Here is a 20,094-nt window from a genome sequence, read left to right as displayed (position 1 = left end):
CTACTTGGTGCAATTTCTTTGTTGCTTTCTTCATTCCCCTCGACGGCAAGTATGACGGACCGTCATAGGCACAACGGTCCGTCGAGGGTCTTCGTTCCAAAATACTTCAACTCTCGGAATCTGGGTACTGGGATCACTTCTCTGAACTTCACGACGAACCTGCAGGACGGACCGTCACAAGCTTCGTAATCCCACACTTGGTCAGACTTCCCCATCTTCCTTCAGCAGCTGCACTACGCTTCCACCTACGGACCGTCACAGGAACGACGGACCGTCATAAGCTCCGTAGGTGGTCTCTTCTGCATTTTTTCGCTCAAAATCTCCGCATTCAGCTTTGGACAGATTTCCTGCAAAACAAAGAGAAACTTATATCAAAATTAGCACAAAGAGGCTTTCGGACACACTAAACTTAAGGAAAAAGTATTAATTATACCGTGAAACCACGGTATATCAATATCAACACGCTAAACTTAAATTCATTGTTTGTCCTCAAGCGACGCACTATGACTCACTACAAAATCTTTGTACAATAGTATCCATATTTTTGCTTTCGCAATTATTTGGCTATCAATCCCGATCAGTCTCATCATGTTTATTCATGTTATTACTATTAAGCTTGAAATATGTGGAACCAGACCATGATACAGACTCACCACGCACTAACACCAATCCTCTTCAATATCTCAGCGAGGTGCTAATATTTTCGCTATTGCAACTAGTGTCCTCACTTCAAAACAACATCCTCATTTTTCACACAATAATTTCAGTTTGAGTATAAGGATTACTTTTCAACACTCACTCTCAGAACAAATTCACAACTCATTCATACATATTGCCATAAGCTTGCCCTTATTTTCACTGCTTTAAGTTCGCCATACAACTCTTAGGATCACGATAGGACTTTCTTAGCTTGTAACATAGGCTCAGGGTCAGGTAGGGTATATTGAGGTATATTTTAGTTACTTGTTGCCCTCCTTGACATATTGGCTAAACGTACCACTTTTTATCATTTTATTTCGCCCAATTTCTCATATTCTTTCACCTTGCTATTTTCCCTTCTTTATTCATTTGTGTGAGTGCCTCTTTTATTTTCTTGCTTGTATTTATTATATTTTTTTATTTCACTTTTCTTTCAACTGTTTCTTGAGTCACTTTACTTTTGTTCTTTCTCTCTCTTTGTTCCTTCAACCCCACTTTCCAGAGCATTCCTCACCCTCAACTCATGGCTTTGCCATGAGTCAAAGTACACAATACCCAAAGTTGGATCAGGGTCACGAAAAGGTTGTTTACTGCATTAGCCACCCTCAACTTATGCTTTTGGCATAAGCTGAGGTGCACATGTCCAAGGAGAGACCAGGGCCAACACATTATTCCAAGAAAATATCAGTTGGGGTGAAAAAGAAAGGTCTATTTTAAGCTCAAATCATTTGGATCAAAGAGGGATTAATTTCATTCGTTTTTTGTAGGCTAAAAATTGGCTATATTGAACAAGGGCCTATGATCCTTTCCTAATTGTCTATTACAGCTTACTTTTAGCAGGACTAACTAGGCAAGTTCTAGCTCAGTACAAATAGTGACTATTCAAATTTTCCTCACACTCACTTGACATCTCAATACTCTACCAGCTTATCAAACACCTAGTTCGAGTCTTAGACTTAGGGTCATGCAATTGTGTATCTCTATGTCATGATTAGAGCCACACATTTATCAATTATTGTGCCTAGCCATGCATCATTTTCATTACATCAGGATATCATTTTTTTGTAGCCATCATGCTTCAGAGTTATACTATGTACACAAGATATAGACATTGCCGGTTCAACAATAAAAATTAATCAGTCTCTTGGGGAAAAAGAACACAGGCAAGAAAACCCCAAAAGAGGATCGTGAATTGGGCTACTCAGACTTCACCCAAGCACTCACTTTCCATTTACCCCACCCCCAACAAAAAGGTGCAATTGTCCCCAATGCATAAAAAAACTGAAGTACGAGAGTGGTAGGTGAAGCAAACCTGGGGCGCAAAGCGCCGACGATCAGCAAGCTGATGGGTCCGGTTCCCCGGAACCCACTATAGTATCCAATACCGCTTTATTATTATCATACTGTCCCCGATAGAAGTATTCCTTCAGTGAATCATCATCTATGCGGTGATTGGCGACGCTTCTCAAAAATGAAGTGAATCTATCCCAAGAACTGCTACCTGACTCTCCTGGTAGTGCCACAAAGTTTTTCACTCAGTCTTTGTGATTTAGTTTCTTGGAGACCGGGTAGTAACGTGCTAAGAAAACGTCCCTTAGTTGGTTCCAAGTGAAAATTGAGTTGTAAGGGAGCTCAGTGAACCAAATAGCAGCCTCTCCCGTCAGAGAGAGAGGAAATACTCCTATCCCTATTACATCCAAATCCAAATCAGGCCTCCCTACACAGTTTTTGCACACTGCCCTTACCTTAGCTCTATGGGCATGTGGGTCCTCAAAAGGTAGCCCTGAAAACATACCTCTAGCAGTGAGCATTTGCATCAGACTACTAGTTACCACAAAGGTGTGGCCTTGTGATAGAGGGGACAAGACAAGTGGCCCATCAGAGTCTGCAATATTATCATAACCTCTGTAGTATTCTTGAGGGTGTGGAGCGAGATTTTGTCCCCTTTGTTGATTTTCACCCAGATCATCTGGTAATAACTAACCATGAACATCAACCGAAGCTGGGATGTTCTGGTTTGGATCATCATCGTTAATACCCAAGTTTCGATTCATATTGTGTAGTGTACGCTCTAATTCGTGGTCGTAAGGAAACAAGGGTTCTCTTCCTCTCCGTGTGTTTGGCATACAAGGAAGTTAGTTCTGCAAGAATCAAAAACAACAATAGAAAAGTAAACTTAAGAAAATATTGACTAAACTTTGGTAATAAGTTTAAGTTAATCTAAAAGCTACTTTCCCCGGCAGCGGCGCCAAAATTTGATACGCTCAAACTTACTTCTCAAATAAGAAGTAAAGCGGTCGTATCAAGTAAAGAACCCAACTAATGAGGTTGGGATCGTTCCCACGAGGAAAATAGTTCAGACTTAACTTTATTCTATTATTACTATTATTTAGTCAATTATTTTCCTAGAAAACAAAAGACAATAAAGAGGGGATTTCTATTTCTAAATTAATGAAAATAATTAACTAAATTAAAACTAACAGATTCAAATCTTGGAGTTTAATCAATTAATACAAGTAACTAGGACTTAACTTTTCCCCACGGGTTCCTAACTTGATTATCCTAACTATAACAATTCTTTCCTAGTATCTTGCATGTAAAGTGATAAGTTATGTATCTCTAAATCCTTGGTCCGGCATCTAGAAAATTTCACTCCGCACCTTGGTCCGGCTACGTGTGTTGCTATACTAACCCTTACCTTTACCTCATATTAAGCATTGTATTCGATATTTGACTAAGTTATGACCTAGTACCAATCGACACTAGCCTATTAGATAGTATACACTAAATCTATGTTGATAATGCTTTTCCTATTATCTACCTCTTTGGTCCGGCAAGTAGCATTAAGGTGAGTTCTAACGTTGGCCATCTGTTAAAAAGACTTCTAAATGAAAGAATTATCAATACATGCAAGACACTATTCTAGAATTGCTATTTTAGTTAGATTTTACCTCATTTTTCACCCATGGTTCCCACAACCCTAGTTATGGAGGTTAGTTACCCATGATCATAATCACACTATTCATATATTTAATATAAGAATTCATGCATTTACTTTAATGAGAAAGAGTAAAATCCAGAAATTCCCTTGATTATTCAACAAAATCACCAACAATCAATTCCAGAAAAAATGTAACAATTACTGAAATTAATCCTTCAATACTTGAACAAGAGGACTAAAGATTATCCAAAAAGTCTCCTAGCAAAGAGTCTACTATCAAAGAGTCTAACAATCAAAAGTCTAACCCCAAAAACGAGGTTTTTCGAACTATTTATAATAAAAACAAAACCTAATAAAAGAAGGATTCTAATTAACGAAAATCTGTCAAAACGTGGCTAGGTCGACGGACCTCGTGACGAACCGTCGTGGTCACGACGGGCCATCATGGCCTCGATCGTCCCATACTTCACAAATTCTTCTTCTGCTTTCTTCATTACCCCTGACGAATAGGTATGACGGATTGTTTCAAGAACGACGATCCGTCGAGGGTCTACGTTCCATAATACTTTAACTTCTTGGAATTTGGGTACTAGGACTACTCTCTGATCATTGCGACGAACCAGCAGGATGGACCGTCGTGGCTGTGACGGTCCGTAGTGGACTTCCGTAATCCCACACTAGGTCAGACTTCCCCATCTTCCTTCAGCAGCTTCACTACAATGCCACCTACGGACCGTCACAAGCTCGACGGACCGTCACAAGCTCCGTAGGTGGTCTCTTCTGCATTTCTCGCTCAAAAACTTCCACGTTCATCTTTGTACAAATTTCCTGCAAATAAGCAGAAACTTACATAAAAATCAATACAAAAAGGCTTTTGGACACACACTAAATTTAAGGAAAAAACATTAAGAGTACCGTGAAACCACGGTATATCACAAGTATACTTAGACAGTAGGGTAATCTTTAAGGAAAACTCCTCCACATTCATGCTACCTTGCCTATGTTTTATAAACTCCTCAACCTTATGCTCCCTCTTCTCACGAGGGAAGAACCTTCCAAGAAAAGCTTCCTTAAACAATTCCCAATCTATAAACATTGCCCTTATAGGCCTATTGCTTTTCCATTGAGTGAACCAAACTTGGGCAATGTCCTTCAATTGATAGGCGAAAAGGTACACATTTTCAATTGAAGTAACTCCCATAACATTCACTATCTTATACACCTCATCCAAAAACTATTGGGGATCCTCTCCACCTTAGAACCTAGGAAAACTAGAGGATTAATCCTCATAATATCTCCTAATCTAAAAGCCATAGTGCTCTCAATAGAATTCACCCTAGTCCACACATCCTGATTAACTTGAGACGTCACAGATTAGCATAAGGGTAGAAAGTTGTCATAATCTCTCCATTGGTCATGTACGGGGGAACCACCGAAATTTGATTGCCTTGCAGAGCTTGGTCATATTTAAGACCTTGGGGAGGAACTCCCTCATTCACATTCTCCTCTTCCTCCCTTCTTAAGTTAGCCCTTCTATTCATATCCTATAATCACAAAAGAAGGATTAGGAAAAACACAACCATAGATACATACTCTAAGGCACGACTTCAAGAATAATGAAATAAGTTTAACTTTCTATCATCCTATAGCCTCTCGCTCTAGATGTATCGCGACTCAGACTGATAAACAAGACTTTACTAGATGTGTTATGTGAGACATCGATCCTAAAAACCCTTTCCAAAAACCTTATACTTTGATACCAGGTTTGTCACGCCTCAAAAGCACCCCTTAGACGTGACACGACGTACTCGACCCTGAAGGGGTCTTATACCCTCATGGCATTCATTGATCGCATAGATACTAGAAATAGTACGAAGTTAAAACTTTTTATTCAAAACCTTACAATTCATAATATTTCAAAATGCAAGCAAAAGTCTAAGTCTCACATGGCCATCTCAAACACAATCTCAAAATATAATAGGGACACCGCCCTTTACAATCGAAAAGATACTACTAAGGGTCTATTACATAGAAAATGAAACATAAGCTTCTCATCCTCTAATCCATGAGGATATACCAAGTCTTAGAGGAATATAAATCCAAGAACTTCAACTAGGGATAAGCAAATCACTTGCCGGAACCTACATTTGTAGTAAAACATGAAGAAATATGGGTTAGCACACAAAAATGTACTAATATGATGACCATGCAAAAAACATGCTTCAAAAAGGGGAATTTTGTTGAAAGTCATGAATATCCCATTTTATAGAAACTTCTTGATATGATCATAATAGACATGATATTCAAAAAAACTATACATATAGCTTCATATTTGTACAAGATCACATGTAATCCACTACCTTCACCTTAGACCTTCACCTCAAGTAATCCTTATGTTAGACCTTGTGCAATGTATGGATAGCGTCCCATACCACCATCCACACCAATGCATATCACTAAGGTCACCAAATATGAACATACCATTCATCCTTTCAACCTTTACACAATAAGCATATAAGAGACAAACATTAAATGAGTCACATTCTCACATAAGGACCATCACCTAAGACAACTCTAAGTCATACTTGTGCAATGTGCAAGTATCATCCCATAATACTACTCACTCTAAGTATTCCTTTGAAGTCAACCTATGCGAGGCATATTCATATATAATAAGTCATAACAAGAAAGTAATTAATAATACAACAAAGTATAGCATGCATCTTTGCATTTAAGCATATAAGAGTCAACATTATTCAAGAATATCATTTAAAGAACTTTCATATATTAGTCATTAGGACTTAGAGAACTCACTATGACCCTCTTAAAGCCTACTGGTATAATGCATAGATGGTATCCCATACTATTACCCACACGTCATAGATCTTATCAAGAACCATAGTGCACATCTCACATGATGGGAATAAGCGTTTAACTGACATAGACCATGGGATATAAGTCATGCAATCTATATCCTACTCACACACCAAAAATAGAGTATACACTTGCCTAAGGTAGACTAGGAAATATCTTAGCTTTGGTAAATAACCATTGGCTAGTATATACCCCTATGTTGGCACATAGTTTTGGGATAGGATTATGTTCATTGGAACCCTAGCCTAACATTGGGAGAGGTTCCGTCTTACTCAATCCACTTGATGCTTAGCCTATATTCCCATAGAGTATTTCAATCTAATCAGAACATTGTACTTGAGGGGCTACCAACATTACTCCTACCGACCCAAAGTACATACATATGAAGGGTCACCCTTATTAGGTCTACCGATTCAAGGTATATAAGGATAGCTCATTGATCTTCTTAGGAAGAGCCGCCACCATTAGGTCTACCACTCCTAGGTTTATCATTTCACACAAAAATAAGGACACCACCATTAGTTCTACTGCTTCATGGTTTTACATTCACATTGGTTCCTAGACTCAACATGAAAGGTCACCACCTTTAGGTCTATCGGTTCAAGACATAGTCTAAATACCTCATTAGTCTTTCATAGGGAGGATAACAACATTAGGTCTACCAAATCAAGACATTTATTCATTCATTCATTTATGAAGAGGCTATCAACAGTAGATCTACTAATTAAAGGCATTAAGATAACATACACTCATATTCAAGAAAGGATTTCTAAGCCTACCATTTCAAGAGGTTACATTCAATATAGCTCCATTTATCAAAAAAAGGGCACCTAAGACTACCAATTCGATATGTTCAATATTGCATTATATAGCACTTCACATTCCTTCATCATATTCATATGTGTTAACTTAGAATAAGACTTCAATCATAACACTATTAAATTCTAGGCATAATCCGAACACATTCATAGAGATCAAAACTATACTTTACTTTATGATAATACCTAGATCCTTCACGCATATAGAGATACAAGGAAGATAACCTTAAATTCAATACCACCACATGTGAATCAATTACACACCTCCACCTTTCAAGTGGATCAACATCAAATTCACAAATTCTAATTCAATAAGAAATTGATCATAACTTGGCTTCAAGGCCATAGGTCTCAAATAACCAACAAACCAATACATCAATAATTCACCATAATTAAGCATAAATAATGATACAATTCAATAGTCTAAATAAATATAGGCATAATCCATCAACATTCGTTCATGATCAATAAACCCACTTCATCAAGCATAATTGAAGAATTGAGAGAATTTATAAGTTCATAGAGTTTTTCATCATATTCATCAATAAAATATTAATTTAATCATATAATACCATTAATACAGTGTGCAATCGTTTGATGAAAAAAACTCATGAGATTGAGTATAACTTGGGGTTTTTCTAGAACTTAAAAACATTGATATTGACTCTAGGGTGAAGACTAACCCTAGATGAAGGATCATCATACCTTATTAGATGAAATCCCATAAAAATTCAAGAAGAAACACCTTGAAATCCCCAACCTTAGCTGGAGCTTGACCTTGATCTCTAATGAAGTTTTTAGAGAGAACGTTTAGGGAGAGAGAGCTTTGATTTGAGAGATGAAGTCTAAATGAGAGATTTAATGTTTTAATACTCTTAAAATAATTTAATTCACCTAAAAAAAAACCTCCATGCATTCATTGGGACTTTGGGGGAATTTACCAATTCGCCCCTCAATTGGTCAAGCCCTACACCATTAAACAAGTGCAAAGCGACAGCTCTTCATCCATGAACCATGGTGGGTTGACGCCTCATGATGTGCATCTGTGGGTTGGATCATAGATGTACATTCAAGGCCCTGACCTACGGAGGCCATCCACGGGGCTTGGATGGACCCACGTGGCGCGGAACCCTTCCGTGGGTTACCCATTTTGGGCAGTCCCATGGTCTCCTTTGGGTCTTGGGGTTTTGACTTAGTGTCCTCTTTAAGGACCCTTAGGGTGGTCCTTGGGAGTCTTAACTTTATGTATAAACTCGAAACACCTTAACCATGACTCAGGAAAACATTAAATACCATCAAACCTCACTTCAAACTCAAACACACACATGTTAGGCTCTTGTTTCACTAGTTTGATTTAGGGTACTTACACTTATGTATTACACCAAATTATTTTTGGTCCTAACAAGTGGTATTAGATTCATATTCAATAATGGAGCCATGTCCAATGATTGGATATTGATGATTGATTGGCAGGTTTAGTTCTAGACGCAACCTTTTGACACAGTGAAATTTTTTGTTGGAGAAATAATTATAGAGAGGTATTCTTTGTAGATAAGTAGATTTTATGGAGGAGGTTATGAAGAAGACATGCAATATGTTGAAGATTATGTGAAGAAGGGGGACATAATTATTTTGTAAGAAATTCAGGTCAAGCGGGAGATATGTTAGGTTTTCCTAACTTTCTTACCATAAGTAGGTTTTTCTTATATTAAAATTTTTAATATTTGACTAGGTTTTTTCTTGTAGGAAAAGTTTTAGGACTTATATATATATATATGTGTTCCTTCTAACTTAATCAACATTCACAATGTAGTCCTATGGTTTTGAGAGTTTTGGTTATAGGAGAGAATTTGTGAACCTCCTTGTATTCCGAATGAATTAGTTGATGTTATTTCTCTCTACATTTTGTATTGAGAAAATACATAAAGACACCATCAAAGTTGTCCCATATTTGCATAAAGACACCTAAACTTTAAAAGTGTCCTATCACCCCACTAAAAAACTATATATCATTGTAAATGGGTCATTTTTACCCATTCCATTGTCTATGTAGTGCGCGTGTTGCTCACTCTCTAGGATAGAATTAACCCGACCCGACCCTTTTTTTAAAGAAAATTCGTCTTATCCTTTTCATTTCATTTCTCAACTTTTCCATAAAATCAAACAAAATACACAAGTGTTGCTGTTGACGATAGTGTTGTTGTTGATGATCCCGTTGTTGATCGTTGTTGATGTGTATTTGTGAAGATTCTTGGAGATTGAAGGTCTAACAGGTTAGGGTTCTAAAACATATGATAAAAATCTTCACTTTTGTTTAGAGTATTCTGATTTTATGGATTATTATAGTGTAGAAGTGTTAGAATCGTCCTCCTACAGTTGCCATTTTTAGGATATTTTTTATTATGTTGGGTAATCGACTTAGTTAGTGTAGGGTATTGTGTTATTGACTTAGTGCGACTGTTAATGATTAGGGTTTTGTGATTGTGTATTAGGTTAGGGTTAGATGTTATCCATTTAGTTTGAATCTTATTATTTGTCTCTTGTACATTTGTAGACTTCAATTTGTACATTATCAACTGCTATTGTTAGTGTTTTTTTTTTGTTAGTACTGTTAGAGCTAAATGTTAGTGCTTTTTTCTACTTTTGTTAGTTAGTGTTTCTGTTGTTGTTGTTTGTTAGTGATTATGTTTGTTGTGTACAACTTCTTAGAGTTAGTTATTGAAATGTGTGTTTGAATTGTGTTTGTTGTTGTTCCATGCTTTTCCAGGATGGCTTTTACTCTGATAACTTTAAGATGGTATCATGGGGAGGGGGGGGGGGGAATAGAATTTGGTCCATTACATAAATATATTGGGGGGCATGTGATAGAATTATTAGATGTAGATGTTGATAGGATGTCTTATTTTGAGTTGAGGGACTACATAAAGGAACTAGGATATACAATAGATTGTGATTTTTTTCATCAAGTGGGATGGGTTATTGGTCCTTGTTGATAATGATAAGGTTATATTTGAACTTTTCAATATGATAAATGATGGGGATACAGTTGAGGTGTATGTTTTTCATGGGGTTAGTGAACCAATCAGGCCCCACTTGAATTGGAGTTTATCCCGCATGTGACTGAAAGTGGGGTACGTGAGAAATCTTTTAATGAAACTTCTAACCCTAATAATCAGCCTCCGTACTTCTACTTTTCCTTCCATCCCTACAACTGGTCCTTCTAAAACTTCCAGCGCTCCATTTGAAGCTCAGTCTCTTCTGTGCCTCCACCATCTCCTTCTATTGTGTCTCCTTCTTCAACTGTGCCTCCACCATATCCTTCTACTGTGCCTCCTCGTTCATCTGATTATCCTATAATAGATAATGATCCAACTGATGATGAAGCGGAAGATGAATCAGGATCTGAAAGGGATACTAGTGAAGATATTGAGGTTGACAGTGATATTTATCAAGAGTATGTAGATATAAGGGCAACCAAGAGGCATTTCAAAAGGTCACAAAGTATAAGTAGGGGAACTACTTCAGATCAGATTAATATTAATGAGAAAGGTCCAGATATAGGGTATGATGAGACAAATAATGGTATTAGGGAAAGCTTAGTTGGTAAGCTAGGAGGTGATGAACCTTATTATCTAAGTGATGAAGTTCCTAGCTTTAAAATAGATGATGAAAAAGGTTGGGGAGATGGTGAAGAGGTTGATCAAGTAATGCATAAACCTGTAAGGAGGGAGAAAACCCCAAATAGAGTTGTGTTTGATACAACCGCTGAAAAGATTGTTTGGGAATTAGGACTAATTTTTGGAACTGTTGAAGAATTTAGAGTGTTACTGACAAGATATGCAATCCAAGAACATATTCAAATTAAAAAATATGTAAATGAGCCTGGCAGAGTTAGAGTGAGATGTTGTAAAGAGAGTTGTCCTTGGTTGTTGTGTGCAAGTAAGGATAGAACTAGTGAAGATTTCATTGTTAAAACATACAACCCTATCCATAAATGTTTGACATCAACTCATAACTACCTGTGCAACTCAAAGTTTTTGGCCACTAAATACAAAGAAAGAATAACTGAACAGCCAAACATCAGCATTGTCTTGTCGCAGGACATTATTAGAAAGGAGTTGGATATTAATGTTGGTAGGACAATAGTAAGAAGAGCTAGGACTGGAGTGTTACAAGAGATCATGGGTGATCACATTGTGGAGTATGGTAGGATTTTTTATTATTGTGATGAAATATTAAGGAGTAATCCAGGTACTACTTGTGTAGTGAAGGTTGGAGAAGATTCTGAAACTGGGCAGAAAATTTTTGAAGGATTTTATGTTTGCTTAAATGCTTTAAAGAAAGCATTTTTTGGAGGTGCTAGGAGGTTGATAGGTTTTGATGGGTGTTTTCTCAAAGGTGTGTGTAAAGGCCAGTTGTTAGTGGCAGTTTGTAGAGATGGAAACAACCAAATGCTCCCTATTGCTTGGTTTGTTGAGGTTGAGAATCAGTATACCTGGACATGGTTTCTTGAACTAGTGAAGAATGATCTTAAACTTGGATAAGGGCATCAACTATCCATAAATTAGTGATATGCAAAAGGTAATTACTGATATCCATCTTACTATTTTATTGTTGTTTAGTTTTGCATTTTAATTTATTCTTTTTCTGTTATGTTGGTTTGTTAGGGACTAGAAATTGCTGTGGATACTTTATTGCCACTTGTTGAACATAGAAATGTGCAAGACATGTTCTTGAAAATTGGCCGAAAAATTGGAAAGGAGTTGAAAGAAGAAGAGTTTTTTGGAGGATTGCTAAATCCACATTTGAAGCTGAGATGAAGGACAATATAGAGATAATGAGGCAATTAGGACAAGAAGGTTTGGATAATCTTTTATGGTACAATTTGAATACATGGTGCAAGAAGTATTTTGAAGAATATAGCAAATGTGATGTTGTGGAAAACAATATGGCAGAAAGCTTTAATGCTTGGATAGTGCCTGCAAGGTATAAAACCATCATTATAATGCTTGAGGAGATAAGGGTGAAGATGATGAAAAGAATTGGTGATTTGAGAGAGTTTTGAAACACTTGGATCACTGATATATCTCCTATGTCTTTGAAGATTTTGCAAGAAAACATTCAAAAGTCTATGCAATGTAACTTGACTTGGAATGGAGAAAGAGGTTTTGAGATTAAACACCATGAATTTACACACACTGTGGACATTGTTAATAGGAGGTGTAGTTGTAGATCCTGGCAGCTCAGAGGAATTCCTTGTCCTCATGGTGTTGCTGCCCTTCATTACAAAAACTTGGAACCAATCCATTATGTGGCTAGATATCATAGCAAGGAACCTACCTCAGCACATATGCCCATTTTATTCAGCCAATGAATAACATGAAAATGTGGCCAACCTCAAATAATCCAATTGTAAAGCAACCAAAGATCAGAAAGTTGACTGGAAGACCAGGTAAGGTTAGAATAAAGGAAGCTGATGAAAGCAGAAAAACTAGAAAGTTGAGCAAAAGAGGTGCTGTAATGACTTGTAGCAAATGTGGCACACAAGGACACAATAAAAGAGGATTTCCTACAAGAAACCAATCTGGTCCAAGTCAATCAACTGAACCATGTTCTCAGGCAAGAATACTGGTCCAAGTCAGTCAGCTGAACCATCTTCTCAGACACAGGTACTTTTATTTGTTAGTCTCAAATGTATGTTATATGTAGATGTATATGTATTGATATATTAATATACAGGCTACTGAAAGTGGTAGAGGAAAAGGCACAGGAAGAGCAACAAGAGGAAGAGCAAGTGGCAGAGGTGTTCCAGCTCAATCACATGGAAATGCTACAAACACAGAGGTTATATAATATATCTAATTATTATATCATTGTTAGATAATATATATATGCTTTAATATTTTGATTTCAAAGTACAGACTGTAAATGGTAGAGGGAGAGGTAGAGGTACAAGTAGAGGAGCAGGATCAGGGAGAGAAATGGCTCAAGAAAGAAATGTGAATGAAGGACTAAGTAGAGGAAGAGAAATGACTCAACATAGTCAAACTAGTTCTAAAACAAACTCCAGTGGAGGAGGCCTAGGAAGAGGGAAGAGACCAGTAGAACATGAGGAAACCAGTGGAGGACAAACAAGACCATTTAAAAGGCCAAGAATGGTAGGTGTTGGCATATATCAAGCTGAAGATGGATTTACAACTCTCAATGTAAGTTTACAACTATCAATGCAAGTTTACAATTGTCATTGCAAACCTAATTGTCTAATATTTGAGTGTGTATTTATTTGACTGAGCAGCCTGGGTTGCCAAGTAGAAGAGTCATCAATACTGGTACAAGAGTTACAAAGAGGGCTGATGTTGTCACTGGTGATATTGGCTACACACCAGTATGTGGATTCAAATGGAAGGGGAAGATATCTATTACCAGTAGCAACCTGGAAAGAATGAGGGCTGAAGAGATTATCCAAACTAGGTCTTTAGCTGCTGCTAATAGCCAAGGCCAAACAACTTCAAGTAGGAAGACTTATGTGCCATGGAAGTAAGGCATTTTGATGTTGTGTTGTTCATTTTGACAAACAAAATTTAACTATGCATATTTTGTGTTGTTTTTTGTGGAAACAAACTCAGTTTTGTGTGTAACCAAACAAACTTGAATGGTTGGAATCAAATTTGATTATGAAGTCTTCTTTTTAGTTAGTTTTGTTATTGCCTTTTTAATTTTAATTGACATATTTGTGAAGTTTCTCAAATGGTTGCCACATAATATAGATAAGAGAACCAAATACATTAACAAATTATTCAAATCATAACAATTTCGACAACAAAGAACAACAATAACTTGAACATTCAACAAATTCTATCCTTCAAGTTACACACACCTACAACTAGCAAGATCAAGACAATTAGCTTCTAGGTGCACACACCTAGAAATTTAAAAATTTGAAAGTAACTAAAGATGTCTATGGCAATTTTTGTTGCACACACCTACAACTTCCATCCTTCACATTCTTGGTTAGACTTAAACATAGAAAACATACAAAAATGATCAAGACGATTAGCTTCAAGTTACAACATTTGCCTTTCTTTTTCTCCTTCATCATGACTTGGTTACTTTCAACACGACTTTCATAAGATGTCAATACTTCTTCCAACTTTTTAATTCTCTTTGCTACTCTCAGAATAACGTACTTGGATCGTATGTCAACTTCTTCTTGATCCCTCCATCTAAAGAAGTTGCACGCATCCTCCTAAAATACGCAAAACACAAATTAAAGAAAAATACATAAACAAAAGATCACCATAAAAGAATTAGTAAACATACACGATAGCGTGGACAAGACCAAAATCTTCGAGTTGGGTTATGCTCCGATCATGAAGTTTGCATTGATAGTAAGTCACCATGTTTGCACCGCAGTTTCACTCGCAACATCGGATCATTCTCATCATTGCAAATACGATTCAACATCGCATTTGATATTTTCAATCAAAAACTAATCACAAAATTGAGAAGAAATTCAACCATAAAAAACTTTAAATTAACGTTTCTACTGAAAATTAAAAGAGAAAAGACGAATTCCTACCTTATTTTCTTGAGGAAGATGATAAAGTCGTCAAAAAGAGCGCATCAATATTGTTCTTGCCATGGAAATCAAAATATTAGGGCTATCAACGGCTATTTTTGAGTTTAAATTGGGGAAGATACAAAAATTGATTAAATAATTAATATTAAAGAAAGAAAATGACATGTCGTTGTTTTAAACTGGTAAATAAAAATGAAAAATGGCCCATGACGCGCCTAACGTGCGTGTAAATAACCCAGATGAGTTAATGGGTAAAAATGGTCAATTTATAACGATATATAGTTGTTTAGTGGGGTGATAGGACACTTTGAAAGTTTAGGTGTCTTTATGCAAATATGGGACAACTTTGATGGTGTCTTTATGTCTTTTCTCTTTTGTATTCTCATATTTATGCTGAGTATCTCATCTCCTTTGTGGATGTAGGTCGATTGGCTGAACCACGTTAAATCTTTGTGTCTTTTGATATATTTCTTGTTTGTCTTCTTACTCATGGTCTTTGGAGTTTTTCTTTGCTAGCTTCCTCATTATACCAAATTATTTTCTGATCCTAACATTTTGTACATGTTGTAGTTGTGAGGGTTTGGTTTGATGAACAAAGTTCTCGTATTCTTCTAGTTCTACCTTGTTTTAGTGGGTTGCTTGTTGAGTATCATGTTGTTTGGTACTCACTCCTTTCTTTTACACTTGTGTAGGTTCTGAGCCCGGATTCTTGTGCTAATTTTTCTCCATCTTTTTCCAAGGGTTATTGAGGAGACATTGAGAGGTAGTTGTGTGTCATTCTGGTGGGCCCTCTTGTTTCTCATTTATGTACTTGTTCTATTCAAGAAGCAAAGGCATTGACACTTGTATCTATTTCCAAATTCAGTATTATTATACTAGTTGCTTGTACACGTGACAATCAAGTTTTGGGAATATTTGAGAATGACTAAATTTTTCGCTTTTATGTTATTATTAGTTTATTTATGCATTTCTATCATATTTTGGTTTTTAAGGTGACTTGTCTTGGTAGTGTCATCACGTCCATTTTGAGTCGTGACAATTCTATTTTAAAATTGAAATGTATTTAAATATAGGAGTTATTTGTGTTTTCTTTTTAATATATATTTCTACATGTGTAATTTGTTAGTATGATACAATTGAGACTATGTTTTGAATTATCATAGTCATAATACTCTATTATACCAGTATATAATTTTAGTGAAAACTAAGCAAACTATGTTGTCAATTTATCGTACTGCAAAATATCGAAATTAAACTTTAAAATATCAAATCATATTGAATTAAATTTATATAATGATGATATTATAATTATAAAAATCAAATATTAAAATAATGATATCAAAATTTCAAATACTATATTCATACCAAAGAAGTGCAGAGGATCTACAGTATTACTCGAGTACATATTAAGAAACCCCACACCAACCCTCAATCCCACACACACAAGGAAATTGCAAACAGGGTGGCCGTACACTTTCAAACTACACCTTTCGATTTGTTTTAATAATTATGACTTGTATTTTTTTATATTGAATTTTAAATATTCCTATGCTATCAATGTTATTTACTACCTATAATAGGTCTCTTATCATATTTTACAAGTTACTTATCCATCTTTATAACAAGAATTGAATATTTAAATGACTTTTTAAGTGATCTAATACTGAAAATTTATTTATATTGTTTGTGAAAAAAACTAAATGTATTATATAGGCATGTGTCATTTAATTTGGTTTTCGCTAATAGTGGCATAGTCACATGATATTAAAGGTGTTTAATTAGGCGCCTTTTGTAAAAATTAGCATATATATAAGTAAAATAATATACGAAATGATTAAATATTATATTTTGGATATCTTTAACATAACAAATTGTTATATCTGGACACCCTTTGTAAAATTTCTGATTCCGCCATTGTTAGCTGACGTCTATCTTTTTTAATTTTAGGCGTACACAAACAAACACTGAAATTTATACAAAGTTAAATAAGTAAATGCACGCATTCTACATGGTATTCTATGTGGATATTCATGTTCTACGTGGTGTCATACATGTATTATGTCACATATGATGAGTGTTTTTACTTGTTTAACTTTATACAAGTTTAAGTGTCTGTGTATACATTCGAAATTGAAAAAGATAAATATATGTCAAAGTCAGATGAAAGAATGCATTTATGCATTAGGACAAAATTGAAAATACAGTATGTAGAGCCACCGTATTGCTAACGGGTTCACTCAAACCATATTCGGTAGAAAATTATATTATTTATACAAAATTAAAATAATTTATATAATATATGACAAACCTCCTTCAATTATTTTGTGTCTCTATTTATTAAAATTTTAAATTCTATTATTAAAAATCTTGATTCCAACACTGATTCTAATAGTTTTATCTCTTCTTTTTTTTAAGGTGGGCAGGTTGGGAGTTGTGGGATGTTGATGGTTAAACAAGTAGTGCCAGCTCTTGTCAACAAGGCTAATCAAATAGTTTAATTAGGCAATCTTTTTGTTTTATGCAAGTGTCACACTGACTCATTGTGGCGTGGTGTGGTGGTTGTCTGGAGAACTAAGTGACAGATGTTGATATTTAAACAACACCCTCTTCCCCAAACAAATTAATCAATCAATCAATGCAGAAAAATAACCAAAAGTAGGATATGAACATATCAAAAATAGCTTTAAAATATGTAAGAGCAAATAGCAAAGGAAAGCCTGTTGTTTTGGATGCATATTTGACTCTCTTTTCTTTTGAGCTAAGTGTCCATATTTATGTAAGAGCAGTCTTAAATTGTACTTAGTCATTCCTAAATTGGCTTCTACTTTTATTTAAAAATAAACCATCTAAGTCAGCTCCTAAATAAAATATTTTATAAATCACAAAAGTGATCCAAATTATGAATTTTTTACTAATTATAAAATTAGTTGAGTTAGATTTAAATATTTTTTTAAATACGTAGGGCTCAACTATTTGTTATAATTTAACTTTTTAGTATAATTTATAAATCAATTCACTACCCACTTATTACTAATTAAACCCCTTCAAATTAATAAACCCGTCACATTATTAATACAACAACAGAAAATCTACTGCCAATTAAGCTTTTTTAAAAATTTGAAGCGAAAATATCTATAAAAGTAAATTATCATACATTCAAGTGTCTAACTAAAAATTATTGATAAACTTAAAAGTCTGACTATGTTCATCTTAATTATTCTTACGTCTCAATTATGTGATGTTACTTCATAGGTAACTTTTTTTCAAAATAATACATTAAAGGTTTTAAAACAAATCATAAATATTTATAAAATTATATTTTGAAAAAGTGCATGATTTAATTTGGGATATATTACTTCTTTACCTTTAATCATAAATTTCTAATTCAATCTTGTAAGAGAATCCTATTGAAAGTCTCCACCTAAATAAGCGGTTCAACCTAAATTTAATTGGAGGTTTCGACTCGGACTCAAATAATTTTGGATGTCATTTTCAGGAATCTATAATTTCATCGTGTTTTAGTAGTGTTTATGGTGATTTTGATATTATAATTGGATCATTAATTGGGTGTGGTTTAGTTAGTAATGAGTGGGTAGTGGGTTTGTTTATAAACTATATTAATAAATTAAATTATAATCAATAGTTGAACACCAAGTATTTTAAAAAATATTTAAGGAGTTTAATATTAAAAAAATTAAATAAGTGGTCAATTTTGAACTCAAAGGTGGATGACAAGGGTATTTTGGAGCAAATAGGTGGATGAGAAGGACATTTTGGAGCCAATAAGTGGATAAAAGGTAATTTTATACCATTTTCAATATTTCAAGAATATTTTAGGCCCTTTATTGATTTGATTTCGATATTAGTTTTAAAATTTAAAAATTATGTCTATAATGCCATATTAGTTTGATCTGACATTGACTCATTTTAATTAAAATCAATTCAAGTACAATTGAATTTTTTTTCCAATACCAAAATACTAGTCGATTTTTCTAATTTAGATTTGTCTCATTTTTCAACTTGATGTGATTTACAATTTAATTCAATTTCGATTCAATTTTGTACTCCTCAAAATAATTTCACTTTAAGAATTTGAAGTAGTCCATGAAGGTTTTATATATATTTTTTCCTATAATAAATGATAAGATATTTTGTATGATAGCTCAAATGCAATCTTCCTAGATCCTTTTGGAAGCAACTTCCTAGATATGCAATCAGCAATAAAAGATTGACAATTTTTTTATGGAAACATTGTTAAACTCTAAATTCCAATGAGCTGGAACAGATAGAAAAGGAAGATATGCATTTGCAATTTAATGTTTCTCCACCTAAAAAAAAAGTTTCATGTATGGAAGTTGCTAGGACATTGCAGTATGAACAAGTGTTGTATACGAAAATATATATAAAAAGAGAGAAAAATAAAGTCAAACGCGATTTAAAATTTTCTTTTAGCTGAGCTTATAAGCTGATTAAGTTGAATTATAAACATATATTTTTTGAAATGTTTACATATAAGCGAAAATCAGTCAAAAACATAAGTTAGAGTATTGATGACTTTTTGATTATACAATTCATAGGCAATTTTATTTTGATCAAACATTTTAAGCTGTCTTCAAATTTACTTTTTTTATAAGAAATGATATTTTATATTGTGAATATTCAGTGAGTTGCTTTCCTGACTTTATAAAAAAAATTAATTTCTACGCTACAATAAAGATAATTTTAACAATAATAATAAACACATTAATTAATAAAAAATGTTAAAAAAATTTCGACATTAATTAAAAATTATTATACTCAATATCTCTAAAGTTTTTAGGAACATATACAAAAAATGCTAATTAATTTCAAAAATATATATTTAATAACAATTACTAATGTCACGACCCAAATCCGAGCCGCGACTGGCACCCACAATTTCCCTCCTATGTGAGCGAACCAACCAATCTAACCCTTATCATTTTAACATATATCAACAGAAAATAATGCGGAAGACTTAAACTCATTAATAAAACAAATTAACATCTTATTAATTTCCCAAAATCTGGAAGTCATCATCACAAGAACATCTATCTCAAATTACTAAACTAAGAATGTCTAAGAACAAAAATAACTAAAAAGCTAGTCCATGCCGGAAGTTCAAGGCATCAAGACTTGAAGAAGAAGACCCAGTCCAAGCTAGA

General features: G+C 34.5%; 1 protein-coding gene across 1 annotated transcript; it reads left to right on the top strand.

The window, feature by feature from the left end:
* Positions 1–13,313: 13,313 nt before the first annotated feature.
* LOC107032379 lies at positions 13,314–13,873 on the top strand. The gene is made up of 2 exons (XM_027912736.1): positions 13,314–13,538; positions 13,628–13,873. Exons 1-2 carry the CDS (start codon positions 13,314–13,316, stop codon positions 13,871–13,873), a joined length of 471 nt encoding a protein of 156 aa, XP_027768537.1.
* Positions 13,874–20,094: the final 6,221 nt, after the last annotated feature.

The sequence above is a fragment of the Solanum pennellii genome, chromosome 1 (genome assembly GCF_001406875.1).
Source record: "Solanum pennellii chromosome 1, SPENNV200".
NCBI classification, from domain to species: domain Eukaryota; kingdom Viridiplantae; phylum Streptophyta; class Magnoliopsida; order Solanales; family Solanaceae; genus Solanum; species Solanum pennellii.
Note: the sequence above shows the minus strand (reverse complement) of the source record. Positions and strands in the feature narration are given on the sequence as shown.